This window comes from Crassostrea angulata, chromosome 8 (genome assembly GCF_025612915.1).
Source record: "Crassostrea angulata isolate pt1a10 chromosome 8, ASM2561291v2, whole genome shotgun sequence".
NCBI classification, from domain to species: domain Eukaryota; kingdom Metazoa; phylum Mollusca; class Bivalvia; order Ostreida; family Ostreidae; genus Magallana; species Magallana angulata.
The window spans coordinates 25,911,104-25,929,212 of record NC_069118.1 but is presented as its reverse complement, the minus strand read 5'-3'; the positions used below and the strand labels follow the sequence as shown (position 1 = coordinate 25,929,212).

The window sequence follows — 18,109 nt, the reverse complement described above, 5'->3', positions numbered from 1 at the left end:
ACTCACACTTGATTGATGAATACACTCGAATGAAAAATGTTGTCACGTGACATGTTAAAGAGCTATAAAAATCAATGTTACCTTATTGACAGGCACATCACTCTAATTTACTATGGCCCACCCATTATTTTCATTTTTGTTCAAAAATAACAAATGGCTACAAACCAGGATAATTTTCTGCTGTAATATTTTCTTAGGAATAGCGATAATTCTGTGTCAGAACTATGGAAACTGTTTTAACGATGTCGTTTTTATTTACTCACATTTCACATTATTCATTGTATAAAGAGCGGGCCCCAGAGATTAGTTATATACAGCATATCATTCTTTAATTTTTTTTTGTGTACAAGTATTTAACATACTTTAATTCATATAGAATTTCTTATGATCAACCAAAATTTCAGCGTCAATCGTAGAATTATAAGCAAGATGAGCTCAAAATTTTGCCAGGTTTGAGGTTTTGTTCACATGAGTTTATTACATTCAGCTTAAGATTTTTAACTTGGTATTTCCTATTCGGCATTTAAAATGAAAAAAATGAATGGCATCAGATCTGTGTACAAACATAAAATCTTGCTTATAATTCGAAGCTTAACACTCAAATATGGTAAGTAAATAGAAATTGTAAACAAATTTACACAAGAAACATGCACTATAACAAATATAGAACACAATTTATTTTTCAAAATGAATCATATACATGTATATACCTACATACTTTCGTCAACGATATTAAACTCTATTTAAACTGAATAAACTCGAGAAAATGCCAAGCATCTCAACAAAACATATTGCATTATTCTACCATTACGCAAAAGATGGTACCGAATTACCGATAGCCTGAATGAATTGCATTTTAGTTTTTCTTAATACATCAGATGTTGCTTAATTTGCGCAGGTAAACAGAAGGCTGTTTGATTTACCGAAGTCTCTGTTTGATTTGATTCGTAAAAATCAGGAAATACAAGCGGCAGTTCCCAGGTTAACGCAAAGCATAAATGAAAACGAAACGAAAATCACAACAAGCTAACACCACCGTCATCTGTGAAAACTGTCAACGCATTGAAATATTTAGCCTCAATTTACTTCACAAAATCGGCACCAATGTATTTTGCATGTTTCAAAGATTCCCTTCGTACACGAACTGTTGCACAACAAACAATTTCATCATTGTCAGATCGACCCGTTTATTATATAGTGGCATGGCTGCTTTAAACAAAGTACCTCGTTTTAGAATTATGGAATACGAGTCTTGGTAAAATGGGTAAGCAAACCCGGGCCGAGGCAAAATAAAAGCCAGGGCAGATCGGTAATCGTCAATTCCAATTACGCATCATTTTGCAGCAATATTTACAGCGAATACAAATATACTGGTCAGTAACTATCTTGAAATTTTAATGAGATTGGCAAATTAATAACTGTCAAGCTTTTGTTTTTGCCCTGGCCCGGTCATGCCTACCCATTTTACCAAGACTCATGGATGCTATAAATTGCTTGAAACTACCCCTTTCCTTTCTTATTATTTTCGTAATAACTCAGATTTGAAACAGAATTAGCCCATTTTTTTTTGGCAAATTTATATTTTCCTTCCCATAAGGATTATTCATGCTAAATTACGTTGAATTTGCCTCAGTAGTTCTTGAGAAGAAGATTTTTTAAAATGCACCCCTCTTTTTTTTTTTTTTTTTTTTTTTTTTTTTTTTTTACAGTTTTGAGGTTTTCGCCGCTTTCAATGAAAATTTTTCTTTCATTTCCGCAATTTATATTCAACTTTCCATAAGAATGCTTTTAGCCAAATTTGGTTGAATTTGGTTAAATGGTTTTAGAGAAGAAGTTCAAAACGTGAAAAGTTTACAGACGGACAGATGGACGGACGGACAGACGGACGGACGGACGACGGATAAAATGTGATCAGAATAGCTCACTTGAGCTTTCAGCTCAGGTGAGCTGAAAACCTCGCGAGTGTCAAAATTACTAATGATAGAAGTGTTTGATAAAACAGCAAAAAGTACTACTGAATCAACCACTTCTACAACTTCGTACTGAATTTTGTCGGTCTATTTTTCAGGAATTGGACACCTTAAGTGGTTTGTAGGCGCTTTCTCTCTATGTATAGGAGTCTGGGATTAGAACATTTGATTATGGAAGGCTCAACTGGTAATTTATTTTCTACAGATCAAAAGAAGTACATTGTGCCAGAGAAACACATAATCATTGCTTATTATTATCATTATACTTATGTATATAATGTACATACTTATGATGTAATTGACAGTGATGGGGTTAGATGTGGTGTATATAAAACAATGTTCCTCAAACAACCAACGCTTTATTTTGCTTAAAAATTAGAACCATTTGCAATTGATTTAATACCATATTTCTTAACTTGTAGACAATGAACATATGTCTGAGGATTCCTGTTATGAATCTGAATCAACTGAATTAAAGTCAACCATACGGTCTAATCAACGTTTAAATTGTACAGGGGCCAGGCCAAAAACAAGAGGTTTTAAGAAAACAATTATTTCGTAATAAATTTAAATAGAATGATAGAAACCTGTTTTTTGCAAGTATTTGATCACTGGAAACTCAATAATTCAGGTATTTTGGTTGTTCTGGAAATGTGGTTGCAGTAAGTCATTCTGACTTTATAACTATATCTTTCTGGTTATCAATATACATGCATAAAAAAACGCACCATATTCACTGATTAAATTGGTCATATATATATTGATTTAATTGTCGATTTGACACTTACATTGACTTCTTTTTGAATAACCTTCATTTTTAACTCTTTGAAGTTTAAATATAACTTAAAATAAGAATCACACAGGGGACGATTAATTTGAAATGTGCGACTCAGTTTATTTCTTTATAAACATGTCCAAATACAAATAGAGAATAATCATAAACTTTCAATAATTAATGTTTGCATACTGTGTTACTAGGAAACCTATTCCATAATAACATCTGTATGTACTTTCAGTGTTTACATGTCGGTATTGTTCAAGCAAGGAATGTTTCATCAATGCAATACAACAACTTTTTTTATCAGAACATTCAGAGCGCGGTTATTTAAATTACACATACTAACGATTTTTTAGATCATATTTCCAAAAAGCAAGACTAAGTATCTATAAAAAAAAGATGTTATTCTTGATATTTTCTTGATTCATGTTCCTTTAAACTATTCATGACTATATGATCTCTTTCTAAATTTATCATATTGAGCTATGTTTCATGATATTTTGACAGACACAAACAGAATATTTCTATCGTGCTTTTCGTATCATATATAACAATTATTAAAAATGATACTATTTCAAAACATTTTGATATGAGTAACCGGTTAATCGGGAAACGATTGTCATTTACCGATCAGCAATTCTGCAAACGATTACCATTATATATATATATATATATATATATATATATATATATATATATATATATATATATATATATATATATATATATATATATATATATAAACAGAGAGCCGATTCAAAGTTACCGGTTTCATTGTAATCCTAATATAATTAGGGTCTTCCGTCTTCAGCGGAAGACCCTTCTATTATTCTATTGTTTCTTTTTCACTTTTCTTATTAGGGTTTTCCGTTTTTCAACGGAAAACCCTTCTGTTATTCTACTGTTTCTTATTATTATTTTTTTTTTTTTCCCGCAAATTTTGTGCACGAGATTTCTCGAACATTTTTTGTCTGATTGCTATGAAACTTTCAGGGTATGTAGATGATATTAATATCTCTAGACGTTTTTTTCAAATTTTTAAAATTCACTTCCAGTTATGAGTTATTGCCCTTTAATTGAAAATTGGGGGGTCTTTTGTCCAGAGTTGATCTCGGGAACTACAGATGATAGATGCATGAAATTTGGCAAAATTGTCGGTAACATTTTATAATTTTGCTGGCATGAAAATTTTGGTAATTTCTTTGTTAGTTTTTGAGCTATTTGTCGCCAAAGTTTAAGATTTTTTCGGAGCTGAAATTTTGTTGCTTTTTGTATTATAACCTTTAAACTAAAAATATTTTGTTAATACATATAGAACAAAAGTTGTTTAGAATAACGAGAGCTTTCATTTAAAATTAAGAAAAAAGGGCTGGCCCCTATAATTAGGGGTCAGCAGCTCATACAAGTATTTTTCTGATAGCAAAAATCGTTATCATTTTATGAAAAAAAATTAATTTAGTTATTGTTAATATATTAAATAATGTCATTTGGTATCAAATTAAACAAGTTCTGTCCTATATTTTTTTTCAAATTTCATAAAACAAATATGTGAGAATCGTACATGAACGAGTTAATATGTCTACATTGACACACAAGCGAACAAATGCCACATTAAGGCCCAGGCATTTACTGCATTACGTTGTGTTGCGTCTTAGATAAATTGTTGTGATTCAATTTCATTTTTTTTCATCTATATCATTTATGAATTCAATGAACACACATTATTTAAACGTTCTATGTGCAACTATTTGTCGGGGCGCCCCTGTTTGTGACCCCCGCGCGCGCGCGTCGAATGTAAACAGTAACGAACGGCATTGTAGAAAAGAGAGAGCCGTAATGCAGAAGAGAAGTTGTGTATTCTCTCGTCGTACACATGCATTTTCAATTTGCTGTGAAACATATGAACATGCACAGGGAACAATACTACATATTTGTTTAAGGAGGATATTTTTCTCGTGTGAATCGTTTACGAGGAAATTCTGACAGCCACACTTCTGTCGACGATCAGCCGTTGATAAGCTACGAGTAATAAAGGAGAAAAGATGGACATTAAAGTGTGTGATTTATGTGGATGTTACTGAAGAAGGTGAGGCTTTTACTCCTTTTAAAGTTTCTTGTTAACTGGTTAAAATTTAGTATATAGTATAGATGTACATGTAAGTACGTGCACACTGTTAGATGTTTTTGTTATGGTGTGGGTGTTTGTTTACTAACGTGTAATTTTTACATGTTTCATGGGTGTTTAGACTCGCTCGAGGTTCATGGGGGACTGGAAAGGGTAACTGAATTTATCTATTTAAAAAAATAACAGATTGTGAATTTTCAACTCAAAATTCAAAGCAGGGTCTAATTAGAAACATATCATATATTCTTGTGCAGAGGACTCCAAATGTAGTCATGAATACCCTGTAGACATAACTTCAAGTAAATAAAATTGTATACTTTTCACTTCAGAGTTAAAACATGACTTTAATATCTTTATGATGCCGATCATTGTATCATTAAAGAGGTATAGCAGACCAACGGGTACCCGGTACATGTACTTGTACATGTAGGTTACAAGTTAGAACTATGCCTACCATTCTACCAGTTCACATAATTTTTCTTGTTTAGCAGTTATGATGTGTACCCAAACAGAAAAAATAGCCTACGGGATCATATCAATGGCTTGTGTGTAAATCATGGTTTTGAGATGATTTCGGTATAGGAAAATTTCACATGCAAATGAGTTAATGGATCATGATTCTCGGGTGATCTGTAAAACTAAACAAATTGCAAGAAAACCATGGTCCTGGTATGATCTGTTGTAACTAACAACTCATATCAAACCATGATCCTAGTATGATCTGTTGTGACTAACAACTCGTATCAAAACCATGGCCCTAGTATGATCTGTTGTAACTAACAACTTATATCAAAACCATGGTCCTGGTATGATCCGTTGTAACTAACAACTCATATCAAAACCATGATCCTTATATGACCTGTTAAAGGACAATTATACAATAATTTCTTTAAGAAAAAAATGAGCACTTAATTTATAATTTGCAACAGACAATTATATACTTTTGATATTTGAAATACATTGTCAATTACCAAATATGAAAAATAGTATACATATATGTCACATGAACTGTATCGTTAAGCCAATATAATCTGAATTAGAACAAAAGATCAAAGTCTTCCATAATTTAGATGATAATTATACTGTTATTTCAAACTTTTCTAACATGAATTGTACAAATTAAAATATTACGTATGCATTTCAAAACCTAGCTGCAGGTCTGTAGATCCCGGTCTGAACTAATGATACATGTACATCCATGCATTAGTTGCTTGCTTCACTTAATAAATCACTTGATAGTGTATTGTGAATTAGTCTTTATAAAATATATTATTTACCTCAAGTGAATAAGAATATATTCCCCCAAAATACTTCCATAAATTCACTTTATAAATATGCCAAGATAGAGCAAGATTCCCAACAATAACAATAACAGGCTCCAAGATGAACATTCAAAATTTGCAACTCAACTTCCTGTTATGCAGAAATCTTAATTCTTAGTGGTCAGTTTATCTGGCAATTAACGAATCATTTCAAACGCATGCTCTGTTGCCTTCTAAGATAATAGCACATACCAGAATCACAAGAAAATCATAGCAGACTCAAAACCAAGAAACAAACCACATCAGGATCATACTTCCTTATTTGTCACCTATGATTTGGGTATGATTCATTTAATGGATCATGTCTAAATCATAGAACAAAATCATGAATTTGTGAGTTTGATATGATTTTTAAGTGATTTTGATATGATTTCTTAAGAAAAGTTTTTGTTTGGGTACTTAAATTGTCCTTGTTAATGTTTTAAATGTAATTTTTTATTCTCTTTTTTTAATCTGACTACTGGCAGTACTGGCGTGCGAGCAGTTCTCGCCGAGGACCATTTCTCGCTGGTGCACTGTTACATCATATTTTCGTATATAATTTTATGTGTTGATAAAATGACGTAACAATGCACTGGTGAGAAATGGTACTCGGCAAGAACTGATCGCACGCCAATATTGATTAATTACAGACAAAAACTGAAGGTTGCGAGTGTTATTTTTAATTGAACAACATTGTTTAAAATAATTCTTTATATATGTGACGATCAGACCGGTTTGAATACCAGTGCCAGATAATAGCTCAGTTGGTAGAGCACCTGACTAGAGATTCAGGGGGCCCAGGTTCAAATCCCTTCATTATTTCTCCCATCCTGTTACAATATTGGTGTTGTGACCAACCCCTGGAACTAACAGGTTAACTCGATCCTGCCAGGGATGATCTTTGAGGGTGAAGATCATTTAAGGGGGAGGAATGTGACGGTCAGACTGGTTTGAATACCGGTGCCAGATACATGTAGCTCAGTTGGTAGAGCACTTGACTAGAGATTCAGAGGGCCAGGTTCAAATCCCACTTTGTTCCGTCGTTATTTCTCCCATCTTTTACATATACATGTATATCAGATATATGACAGATGATTAAGGTCATCACATGTTTTGCAATATGCAATAAGTGTTAAAAACCTTTACTTTACAACAGAATACATTTAAGTGAATATTTATGTTTCTTGTTATTATTTGGTGTGGTTTTCTTGACAGTGTCGCATAAACAATTTACCCACTCCTAAAACACAAACTTTCTTTTTGTGGATTCAGCTTACCGCTGATTGGCTGCTGTTGCAGCAGACAAATAAGATATGCACGCACAAAACACAATGAACTTATCAGAGAATGAGTTGAGTTTATTTAAACTGTCGGAATTTGGGTATTTTTTTTTAAAATGTATACTTGTGACACAACATATATGTGGTACATACAGCTGTAGCTTTATGAAGAAAATTTTGGTTAGACCATATATACCTATCATGCAAGTAAATGATATTTACAAAAAACTTGCAATTTATGGCGCACGAAATATACGCTAGTTTTATAAAGATTGACATACATGTAATGTACCACATTCTTTGAAAAATAATCTATTAAAAATTCTTCATTAAGTTTACTCATACATGTTTTATGCTTATTACACGTAGTATTGTTTTTAAAACATGTAATTTATAAGAAAATAAACAAAAACCCTCGCTAAATTTATTTGCAAACAAAAAATACACAGTAGAATTGATAAAAAATGGTATACCAGAAGCTAATACATGTACCAGTACATGTACTTTGACGCTGTTCGGTGGGTAATATTCGTTTGTAATTTACGAATTGAAATATTGACTGTTGCACTACAAGTATGGTAATAAACTCTCTCTCTCTCAAACTCTCTCTCTTTCTCAATTTGAGAAGTGTTTATACCTATGAAAATTTTTTAATATTATATTATGACTTGATATGCAAATTTTTGATCTTGTACTGCCTAAATGTTATGTCATGTATTGGGATATGTCATACTTATTACACTGCATGGTCAGTGTATTTTTTACAGAAATACTATGCATATGTTAATGTAAACACAGCTATTACTAGTACATGTATGTAAACACAGCTATATATTTTTTAATTTATTTCAGCTCAAAACAGACTCTTGTTACCACATGGCTTTTACCGGTACCTGTTGATCTTGTGGGTCAGCTCCTGAGATTAACCTGTCACCTCTATCCACATGCATATTCCTTGTGTTCTACAGTCTATTTACTGGTAATTCAAATTAAATCCGATAATGCATGAACAATAATGGAACTTGAAGAAAGCATCATGCCATGTTGTGGTTTGTGTTTGATAAGAAATTATGAAGACAAAATTAAGACTGTTTAAAGAAATTCATAATTGCTGTGAAAATTTGTTTTTCAATAAAAGTATACAATTATGTTTCCTTTATTTTTTATTTCATAAAGATATTTAGATGTGTTTACATAATTGAAACCCCCCCCCCCCCCCCCCTATTTAATTGTCTGCATTAAGATTACATGTAAGATATGTAAATGTACATTTGACTTTGAAATAACATCTGCTATGATAATTACTTTTGAAATGAACAAGAAACAACCTATTTCTACCTTTCTAAGGTATATATGCATAAAAAAGTAGAAAAACATGTCAAATTTGAACATTTTTCATTGAAATCAACTCTGTCTCCAGCTACCTGGGTGTGTTTGAATTTAATTCTAATTTAAGGCAGATGTCTAACTTGTAGGTTGTAACTTACTGTTTTAGCATGGTTAGAAGAAGACTAGAAATCAGAATAGATTAGATATTCACTAAATATGATTGTTAGCTTACTTTTTTCATGAAAACAAGAAATCACAAGCAGGACAGCTGTCTATTTGTTAATTAAAATGGTACAAATCATACAATAAACAAATAAAGATCACATTTTAGAATCATTGATGATTGTTTTCAAATATGTGTGAGAAATGACTCAAGGAAATTGCCACATGTTTCATAAAATTAGGTAAAACATTTCAAACCATGACTATTTATGAAAATCAAAAGATTGGGGGGGGGGGGGTATACATGTAAGGGTATTTCTAAGTGATGTGAAGCTTTTATCATGATTATATCATGTAGGCATATGTTGTATTGAATAAGGTTTCTTTTTAAAGGTGGTTGAACAAAAGTTGACCTCTAAAAGGTCAGATAAAGATGTTTTACTATGGAGAGCCCTGTAAATCTGTGTTTACTAAAGGAAATTGGAAATGGTGGGTTCACTTAAATGGCCATATTTTTATTAAACCTCAATGGAATTGGCAATATGTGGTATTCTTTTTCTCAGAATTGCATTAGCTTTCTTATTCTAAGACAAACCGTCTTTTCATAAAAATGTTAGTGTACTAAGTTAAAGATACAAGGAACAGTTTCGGATAAAGTACCGTCAATATTTTTGTAAAATTGAGAGTGACTGTACTTGAAGGTTTATCATTGTTGCGTAGATTCATGAAATGAATTTTAATGATTACCAATAGTTAGAGGGATGTCTCTTGTTGGAATTGGTAAGCAATATTAAGGCCTCTAATTTTAAGTACATGAGAAGCAGAAATAAATTGCGAAACTTGCGGCTATGACAGATATGTTGACTTTACAGTGAAATTGAAGGTTACAAACGGGAGGTTATATAACATGAAATGTAGGTGGATGGGATATTATATGCCTATTTAGTATTTACTGGGTATGAGGACAATAGCAAGTTTATTGTCCCCCAAGACAGCAAATATTTAATGAGGCAAAGCCAAGGGAAATAGTAGCTGTTGAATGGGACAATAAACTTGCTATTGTCCGAATAGTCAGTTAATTGGTATTTCATTATACAGAAGAAAACTTTATTTGTCTGCGATGCAGAATTTCTTGATGATAAACAAATTAGAGTGAAATCAAACTTTGTATTTAATGCGGCGATCTTATTAGGTCAGAGGTGTTCCGAGTTTAAGGTGATATGGGACACTTCCATGTTGTGACGTATTGTTTTAATTATCGAAATAAACAATAAAATAAAGTGTAATTATATAAGTACATGTAGTTTCTTCTCAAAAATGGTCACCTAACTCCTTAGCACAGTGGGTTAGAGGGTTTACTAGGAACCTGTAAGTCATGAGTTCGAATCCCGCTGGGGTTTTTACAATTTTTACCTTTTCAAATATTTTTAAAAGCTATTTTTTGGTTATATATTGTAAAATTTGAAAATTCTAAACCGGTGAAAAGTTTTCAATTATATAGTACTTTAATCCACATTAATATCGACAGATGTCCTATACCACCTTAAAAAGGAGGGAAATCAAATTCTGCTAATGAATGGTTTTGATGACTATTCACCATGGGCAGATAGCATGGATACTATTTTAGATAAAAAGGCATGTTTATGCGGGCGCCTTCTAGTGATCAATTTGTCGGTCTGTCCATCCGAGATGGCTTGACAGGAGCATAGCTTCTCTCCCCTTGGCCCAATCTGGCTCATACCTCATCCACAGGGTTCCTTTGGTTGAAGGATGTGCAGTGACCTTGAACCATGTTTTTAGGTATAAGGTTAAGGTCATAGCAGAATTATATATATAAAATCCTTGTCTGGGGCATATCTTTTTTCCCTTTGGTCCAATCTGGCTAATACTCACAGAGTGTCTCTATGGTTAAACGATGTGCAGTGACCTTGCATGAAATTTCTAGGTAACGGGTGAAGATCATATCGGATCATGCAAAAATCCTTTTTTGAGAGCATATATAATTTCTACTAACCCCTATTTGGCTCAGACTTCACATAAGCAGAGCTTTTGAGTAAAGGGTGAAAGGGTGTGTAGTGACCTTGAACCTATTTTCAGTGAAAAGAAACTGTGAAGGTCATATCAGAATTATATTTTTAAAAATCCTTGTCCGGAGTATATCTTCTCTCCCTTTGCTCCATTCAGCCTCATACTTTACCCACATGATGCCTTTGTTCAAAATATATGCAACGACCTTGAATGATATTTGTAGATGAAGAGTCAAGGTCATATCAGATCACACAAAAATCCATATTTTAAGAGCATAGATATACTCTCCTTTTAGCCCCTATTTGGCTAATATTTTACCTTTACAGAGTTTATTGGTTAATGGCGTGCAGTGACCTTGAACCAAGTCTGTCAATGTGAAGGTCATAGCAGATCTTTTTAAAATTAGTTTTAAATAGTAGATTATTTTCCAAATATGCTTAATCTTGGTCAGATTGAACAAAAATGCATGTATGTTAGGGGGAATGAAATTGAATTAAAAGTTCTATGCCAGCTGGAAAAATTTCAAGTTATAGGTCAAGGTCAAAGCAGAATTCTCTGAAATAACATAAGCGGGGCCCTTTGAAATGTTCACCATTTCAATGTTGTCTGGTTCATAGTAATTTTACATAGAAAATATTCACAGAAGTACAGTAAAGTAAACTTGACATCGATAAGTTTCTGACAATTAATGACGCAACGAGCACACAGTACGAAAGGTCAACCTTTTGAAAAGCAGTGAAGAGGAAAAGTTGCTCAGAATTATGTTTTAAACAAAATTGATTTTTTACATAAATTTTAATTTTGCATTCTGGGTTAAGAAAAAAGATGTTAGTTCAAGGTAAAGTAAACTTGTACCTAAAATGAAGTCAAATTTGTTAAGTCGTACTTAAACACATTGTTTTTTTTGTTAGGTCGTTCTTGAAATGGTTAAGGGTTTTTGGTTAAGTCGTACTTAAAAACATTCGGATTATGTTAAGTTGTACCAAGAATCATTCGATTTTTTTTTATCTTTTTGTACATAGGTTTCTTTTTTACTAGATAAAGAACTCTGCTTCTTAGACGTACTTCTAGCGTTGCTTTCGACATTAGCGGAAAACCCACTCGTTGCTTTGCAACGAGCTTTGCTCTAGTTCTTATTATTATTAGGGTTTTCCGTTTTTCAACGGAAAACCCTTCTGTTATTCTACTGTTTCTTATTAGGGTTTTCCGTTTTTCAACGGAAAACCCTTCTGTTATTCTACTGTTTCTTATTATTATTTTTTTTTTTTTCCCGCAAATTTTGTGCACGAGATTTCTCGAACATTTTTTGTATGATTGCTATGAAACTTTCAGGGTATGTAGATGATATTAATATCTCTAGACGTTTTTTTCAAATTTTTAAAATTCACTTCCGGTTATGAGTTATTGCCCTTTAATTGAAAATTGGGGGGTCTTTTGTCCAGAGTTGATCTCGGGAACTACAGATGATAGATGCATGAAATTTGGCGAAATTGTCGGTAACATTTTATAGTTTTGCTGGCATGAAAATTTTGGTAATTTCTTTGTTAGTTTTTTAGCTATTTGTCGCCAAAGTTTAAGATTTTTTCGGGGCTGAAATTTTGTTGCTTTTTTTATTATAACCTTTAAACTAAAAATATTTTGTTAATACATATAGAACAAAAGTTGTTTAGAATAACGAGAGCTTTCATTTAAAATTAAGAAAAAAGGGCTGGCCCCTATAATTAGGGGTCAGCAGCTCATACACGTATTTTTCTGATAGCAAAAATCGTTATCATTTTATGAAAAAAAATGAATTCAGTTATTGTTAATATATTAAATAATGTCATTTGGTATCAAATTTAAAAAGTTCTGTGCCCTATTTTTTTCAAATTTCATAAAACAAATATGTGTGAATCGTAACGTTACATGAACGAGTTAATTTGTCTACATAGACGGTATCGGGTGCGTTCGCCCTATCTACATGTTCGCCTTAGTCCGTTCGCTCTACGTCCGTTCGCTCTAATTACCGTTCGCCCAAATTCTCGTTCGCCTTAAACCTCGTTCGCTCCTTGTTTATAAATAAAGTATATTATAAGTTATTTTATTAACTTTTAACTTAAAACTTGTTAACTTTTATTAATTATTCGTATATTCTATGTTTTTCTTTCATCAAAAAAAGACGTAATTGGTATAATTGTTAGATTTATTGCCGTAAATTGTCGATAACCGTCTTCTTGTTTTTATAATGATTCGCTTGGTATTTTTTTAAACAATTAAAGAATTTGAGACTTTAATTGGGTCATTCAGAAGCTCAGCAGATGATTATCACCTATTCTATCTTTGAAGAATTTACATAACACAATCCTTTGATTTCTAAATGAGATATATACGGAGATGGAACATGAAACTGTATCAAACTACTGTCAACCATGGCAGAGGTCAACCCCCCGTGCATCTCATGTGGCAGAGAAGTAAGACCTAAACAACATGCTGTGATGCTTGTGAAGGTTGGCAGCACCGCCTATGCAATACTGGTATGTAAGAAATATAAAAGTAAATCAAAATTATTTGTGTAGGATTTATTACTTACCCCCCCCCCCCCCCAAAAAAAAGTGAAAAATCAATAAATACTGAGAGGAATTATTAAATTTTGTTAATAGATACTAGTACCAGTATAAACTTAAAAAGTGTTAAATCCACAATAAAATCCACTGTCTTATGTTATGCTCTAATTAAATACAGTTACATATTAATAATATACTATATTTATATTTGACTAAAATTCCTTGATAAATCGATAGGATAGGTATAACAAAAAAAATTAACATAGAGAACTTTAATTGTAGGGAAAGTTGTATTAAAAAAATTAAATAATTTAGTATGTGAGTATTCACTTATTTATTTAATCCATTTATCTAGCCTATTTATTGATTGTAGTGAAAGTTTAAAAGCGACATCTTACTTCATAATTATGATATGGTTATATTATGAGGTAAATTTGAAAATAATTACAAAATAAACAGAAAATACAAACAGAGGAACATAAAATATAGTAACATTAAAAAAATAAAATAATTCAATTAACAAGTTTTCGTAACAATATAATGTCACCGTCAGTCAAATGATGATTATTATGTAGAAGTGGAAAGGGTGGTATTGTTTTCATTAATTATATATCTATCTTTCAAAATGTTTAAATTCACCAGAATACACAGAAATATATAAATAAATTAATCCTATATAAAATTAAGGCGAACGGACCCAGTGCGAACGGCGTCAAGGGCGAACGGACGTAGGGCGAACGAAAACTAGGGCGAACGGCGTCAAGGGCGAACGCGTTTTAGGGCGAACGAACAGCCATTCTACATAGACACACAAGCGAACAAATGCCACTTTAAGGCCCAGGCATATACTGCATTACGTTGTGTTGCGTCTTAGATAAATAGTTGTGATTCAATTTCATTTTTTTCATCTATATCATTTATGAATTCAATGAACACACATTATTTTAACGTTCTATGTGCAACTATTTGTCGGGGCGCCCCTGTTTGTAACCCCCCCGCGCGCGCCGAATGTAAACAGTAACGAACGGCATTGTAGAAAAGAGAGAGCCGTAATGCAGAAGAGAAGTTGTGTATTCTTTCGACGTACAAATGCATTTTCAATTTACTGTGAAACATATGAACATGCACAGGGAACAATACTACATATTTGTTTAAGGAGGATATTTTTCTCGTGTGAATCGTTTACGAGGAAATTCTGACAGCCACACTTCTGTCGACGATCAGCCGTTGATAAGCTACGAGTAATAAAGGGGAAAAGATGGACATTAAAGTGTGTGATTTATGTGGATGTTACTGAAGAAGGTGAGGCTTTTACTCCTTTTAAAGTTTAAAAAAGTTAAAGTTAAAATTTAGTATATAGTATAGATGTACATGTAAGTACGTGCACACTGTTTGTTTTTGTTATGGTGTGGGTGTTTGTTTAACTAGGCTAACGTGTAATTTTTACATGTTTCATGGATGTTTAGACTCGCTCGAGGTTCATGGGGGACTGGAAAGGGTAACTGAATTTATCTATTTAAAAAAATAACAGACTGTGAATTTTCAACTCAAAATTCAAAGCAGGGTCTAATTAGAAACATATCATATATTCTTGTGCAGAAGACTCCAAATGTAGTCATGAATATCCTGTAGACATAACTTCAAGTAAATAAAATTGTATACTTCAGACTTCAGAGTTAAAACATGACTTTAATATCTTTATGATGCCAATCATTGTATCATTAGAAAGGTTTAGCAGACCAACGGGTACCCGGTACATGTACTTGTACATGTAGGTTACAAGTTAGAACTATGCGTACTATTCTACCAGTTCACATAATTTTTCTTGTTTAGCAGTTATGATGTGTACTTAAATTGTCCTTGTTAATGTTTTAAATGTAATTTTTTATTCTCTTTTTTTAATCTGACTACTGGCAGTACTGGCCTGCGAGCAGTTCTCGTCGAGGACCATTTCTCGCTGGTGCACTGTAACATCATATTTTCGTATATAATTTTATGTGTTGATAAAATTACGTAACAATGCACTGGTGAGAAATGGTACTCGGCGAGAACTGATCGCACGCCAATATTGATTAATTACAGACAAAAACTGAAGGTTGCGCGTGTTATTTTTTATTGAACAACATTGTTTAAAATAATTCTTTATATATGTGATGATCAGACCGGTTTGAATACCAGTGCCAGATAGCTCAGTTGGTAGAGCACCTGACTAGAGATTCAGGGGGCCCAGGTTCAAATCCCGGTTTGGTCCTTCATTATTTCTCCCATCCTGTTACAATATTGGTGTTGTGACCAACCCCTGGAACTAACAGGTTAACTCCTGCCAGGGGTGATCTTTGAGGGTGAAGATCATTTAAGGGGGAAGGAATGTGACGGTCAGACTGGTTTGAATACCGGTGCCAGATACATGTAGCTCAGTTGGTAGAGCACTTGACTAGAGATTCAGAGGGCCAGGTTCGAATCCCAGTTTGTTCTGTCGTTATTTCTCCCATCTTTTACATATACATGTATATCAGATATATGACAGATGATTAAGGGTCATCACATGTTTTGCAAGATGCAATAAGTGTTAAAAACCTTTACTTTACAACACAATACATATAAGTGAATATTTATGTTTCCTGTTATTATTTGGTGTGGTTTTCTTGACAGTGTCGCATAAACAATTTACCCGCTCCTAAAACACAAACTTTCTTTTTGTGGATTCAGCTTACCGCTGATTGGCTGCTGTTGCAGCAGACAAATATGATATGCACGCACAAAACACAATGAACTTATCAGAGAATGAGTTGAGTTTATTTCAACTGTTGGAATTTGGGGTTGTTTTTTTTTAAATGTATACTTGTGACAAAACATATATGTGGTACATACAGCTGTAGCTTTGTGAAGAAAATTTTGGTTAGACCATATATACCTATCATGCAAGTAAATGATATTTACAAAAAACTTGCAATTCATGGCGCACGAAATATACGCTAGTTTTATAAAGATTGACATACATGTAATGTACCACATTCTGTGAAAAATAATCTATTAAAAATTCTTCATTAAGATTACTCATACATGTTTTATGCTTATTACACATAGTATTGTTTTTAAAACATGTAATTTATAAGAAAATAAGCAAAAACCCTTGCTAAATTTATTTGCAAAAAAAAAAAAACACAGTAGAATTGATAAAAAATGGTATACCAGAAGCTAATACCAGTACATGTACTTTGACGCTGTTCGGTGGGTAATATTCGTTTGTAATTTACGAATTGAAATATTGACTGTTGCACTACAAGTACGGTAATAAACTCTCTCTCTCTCTCAAACTCTCTCTCTCTCAATTTGATAAGTGTTTATACCTATGAAAATTTTTTAATATTATATTATGACTTGATATGCAAATTTTTGATCTTGTACTGCCTAAATGTTATGTCATGTATTGGGATATGTCATACCTATTACACTGCATGGTCAGTGTATTTTTTCCAGAAATACTATGCATATGTTAATGTAAACACAGCTATTACTAGTACATGTATGTAAACACAGCTAATTATTTTTTTTTTTATTTCAGCTCAAAACAGACTCTTGTTACCACATGGCTTTTACCGGTACCTGTTGATTCTTGTGGGTCAGCTCCTGAGATTAACCTGTCACCTCTATCCACATGCATATTCCTTGTGTTCTACAGACTATTTACCGGTAATTCAAATTAAATCCGATAATGCATAAACAATAATGGAACTTGAAGAAAGCATCATGCCATGTTGTGGTTTGTGTTTGATAAGAAATTATGAAAACAAAATTAAGGCTGTTTATAAAGAAATTCATAATTGCTGTGAAAATTTGTTTTTCAATAAAAGTATGCAATTATGTTTCCTTTATTTTTTATTTCATAAAGATATTTAGATGTGTTTACATAATTGAAAAATCCCCCCCCCCCTCTATTTAATTGTCTGCATTAAGATTACATGTAGGATATGTAAATGTACATTTGACTTTGAAATAACATCTGCTATGATAATTACTTTTGAAATGAACAAGAAACAACCTATTTCTACCTTTCTAAGGTATATATGCATAAAAAAAAGTAGAAAAACATGTCAAATTTGAAAATTTTTCATTGAAATCAACTCGATCTGTCTCCAGCTACCTGGGTGTGTTTGAATTTAATTTTAATTTAAGGCAGATGTCTAACTTGTAGGTTGTAACTTACTGTTTTAGCATGGTTAGAAGGAGACTAGAAATCAGAATAGATTAGATATTCACTAAATATGATTGTTAGCTTACTTTTTTCATGAAAACAAGAAATCACAAGCAGGACAGCTGTCTATTTGTTAATTAAAATGGTACAAATCATACAATAAACAAATAAAGATCAAATTTTAGAATCATTGATGATTGTTTTCATATGTGTGAGAAATTACTCAAGGAAATTGCCACACGTTTCATAAAATTAGGTAAAACATTTCAAACCATGACTTTTTATGAAAATCAAAAGATTGGGGGGTGGGGGGTATACATGTAAGGGTATTTCTAAGTGATGTGAAGCTTTTATCATGATTATATCATGTAGGGGTATGTTGTATTGAATAAGGT

General features: G+C 32.5%; 1 protein-coding gene and 1 long non-coding RNA gene across 2 annotated transcripts in view; both read left to right on the top strand.

Moving 5' to 3' along the window:
* The window catches only part of LOC128157751 (uncharacterized), a 41,760-nt gene that overhangs the window by 6,657 nt on the left and 16,994 nt on the right, over positions 1 to 18,109 (top strand). The window contains exons 2-3 of the mRNA XM_052820361.1: positions 2,069 to 2,157; positions 2,393 to 2,506. Of these exons, the coding sequence (XP_052676321.1) occupies positions 2,109 to 2,157; positions 2,393 to 2,506 (163 nt within the window). The 5' untranslated portion in view covers positions 2,069 to 2,108. The remainder of the gene's footprint in view (positions 1 to 2,068; positions 2,158 to 2,392; positions 2,507 to 18,109) is intronic.
* On the top strand, positions 13,913 to 17,385 carry LOC128157774 (uncharacterized). Its single transcript, XR_008239854.1, has 2 exons — positions 13,913 to 14,821; positions 17,085 to 17,385. It is a non-coding gene; the product is annotated as an uncharacterized LOC128157774 (long non-coding RNA).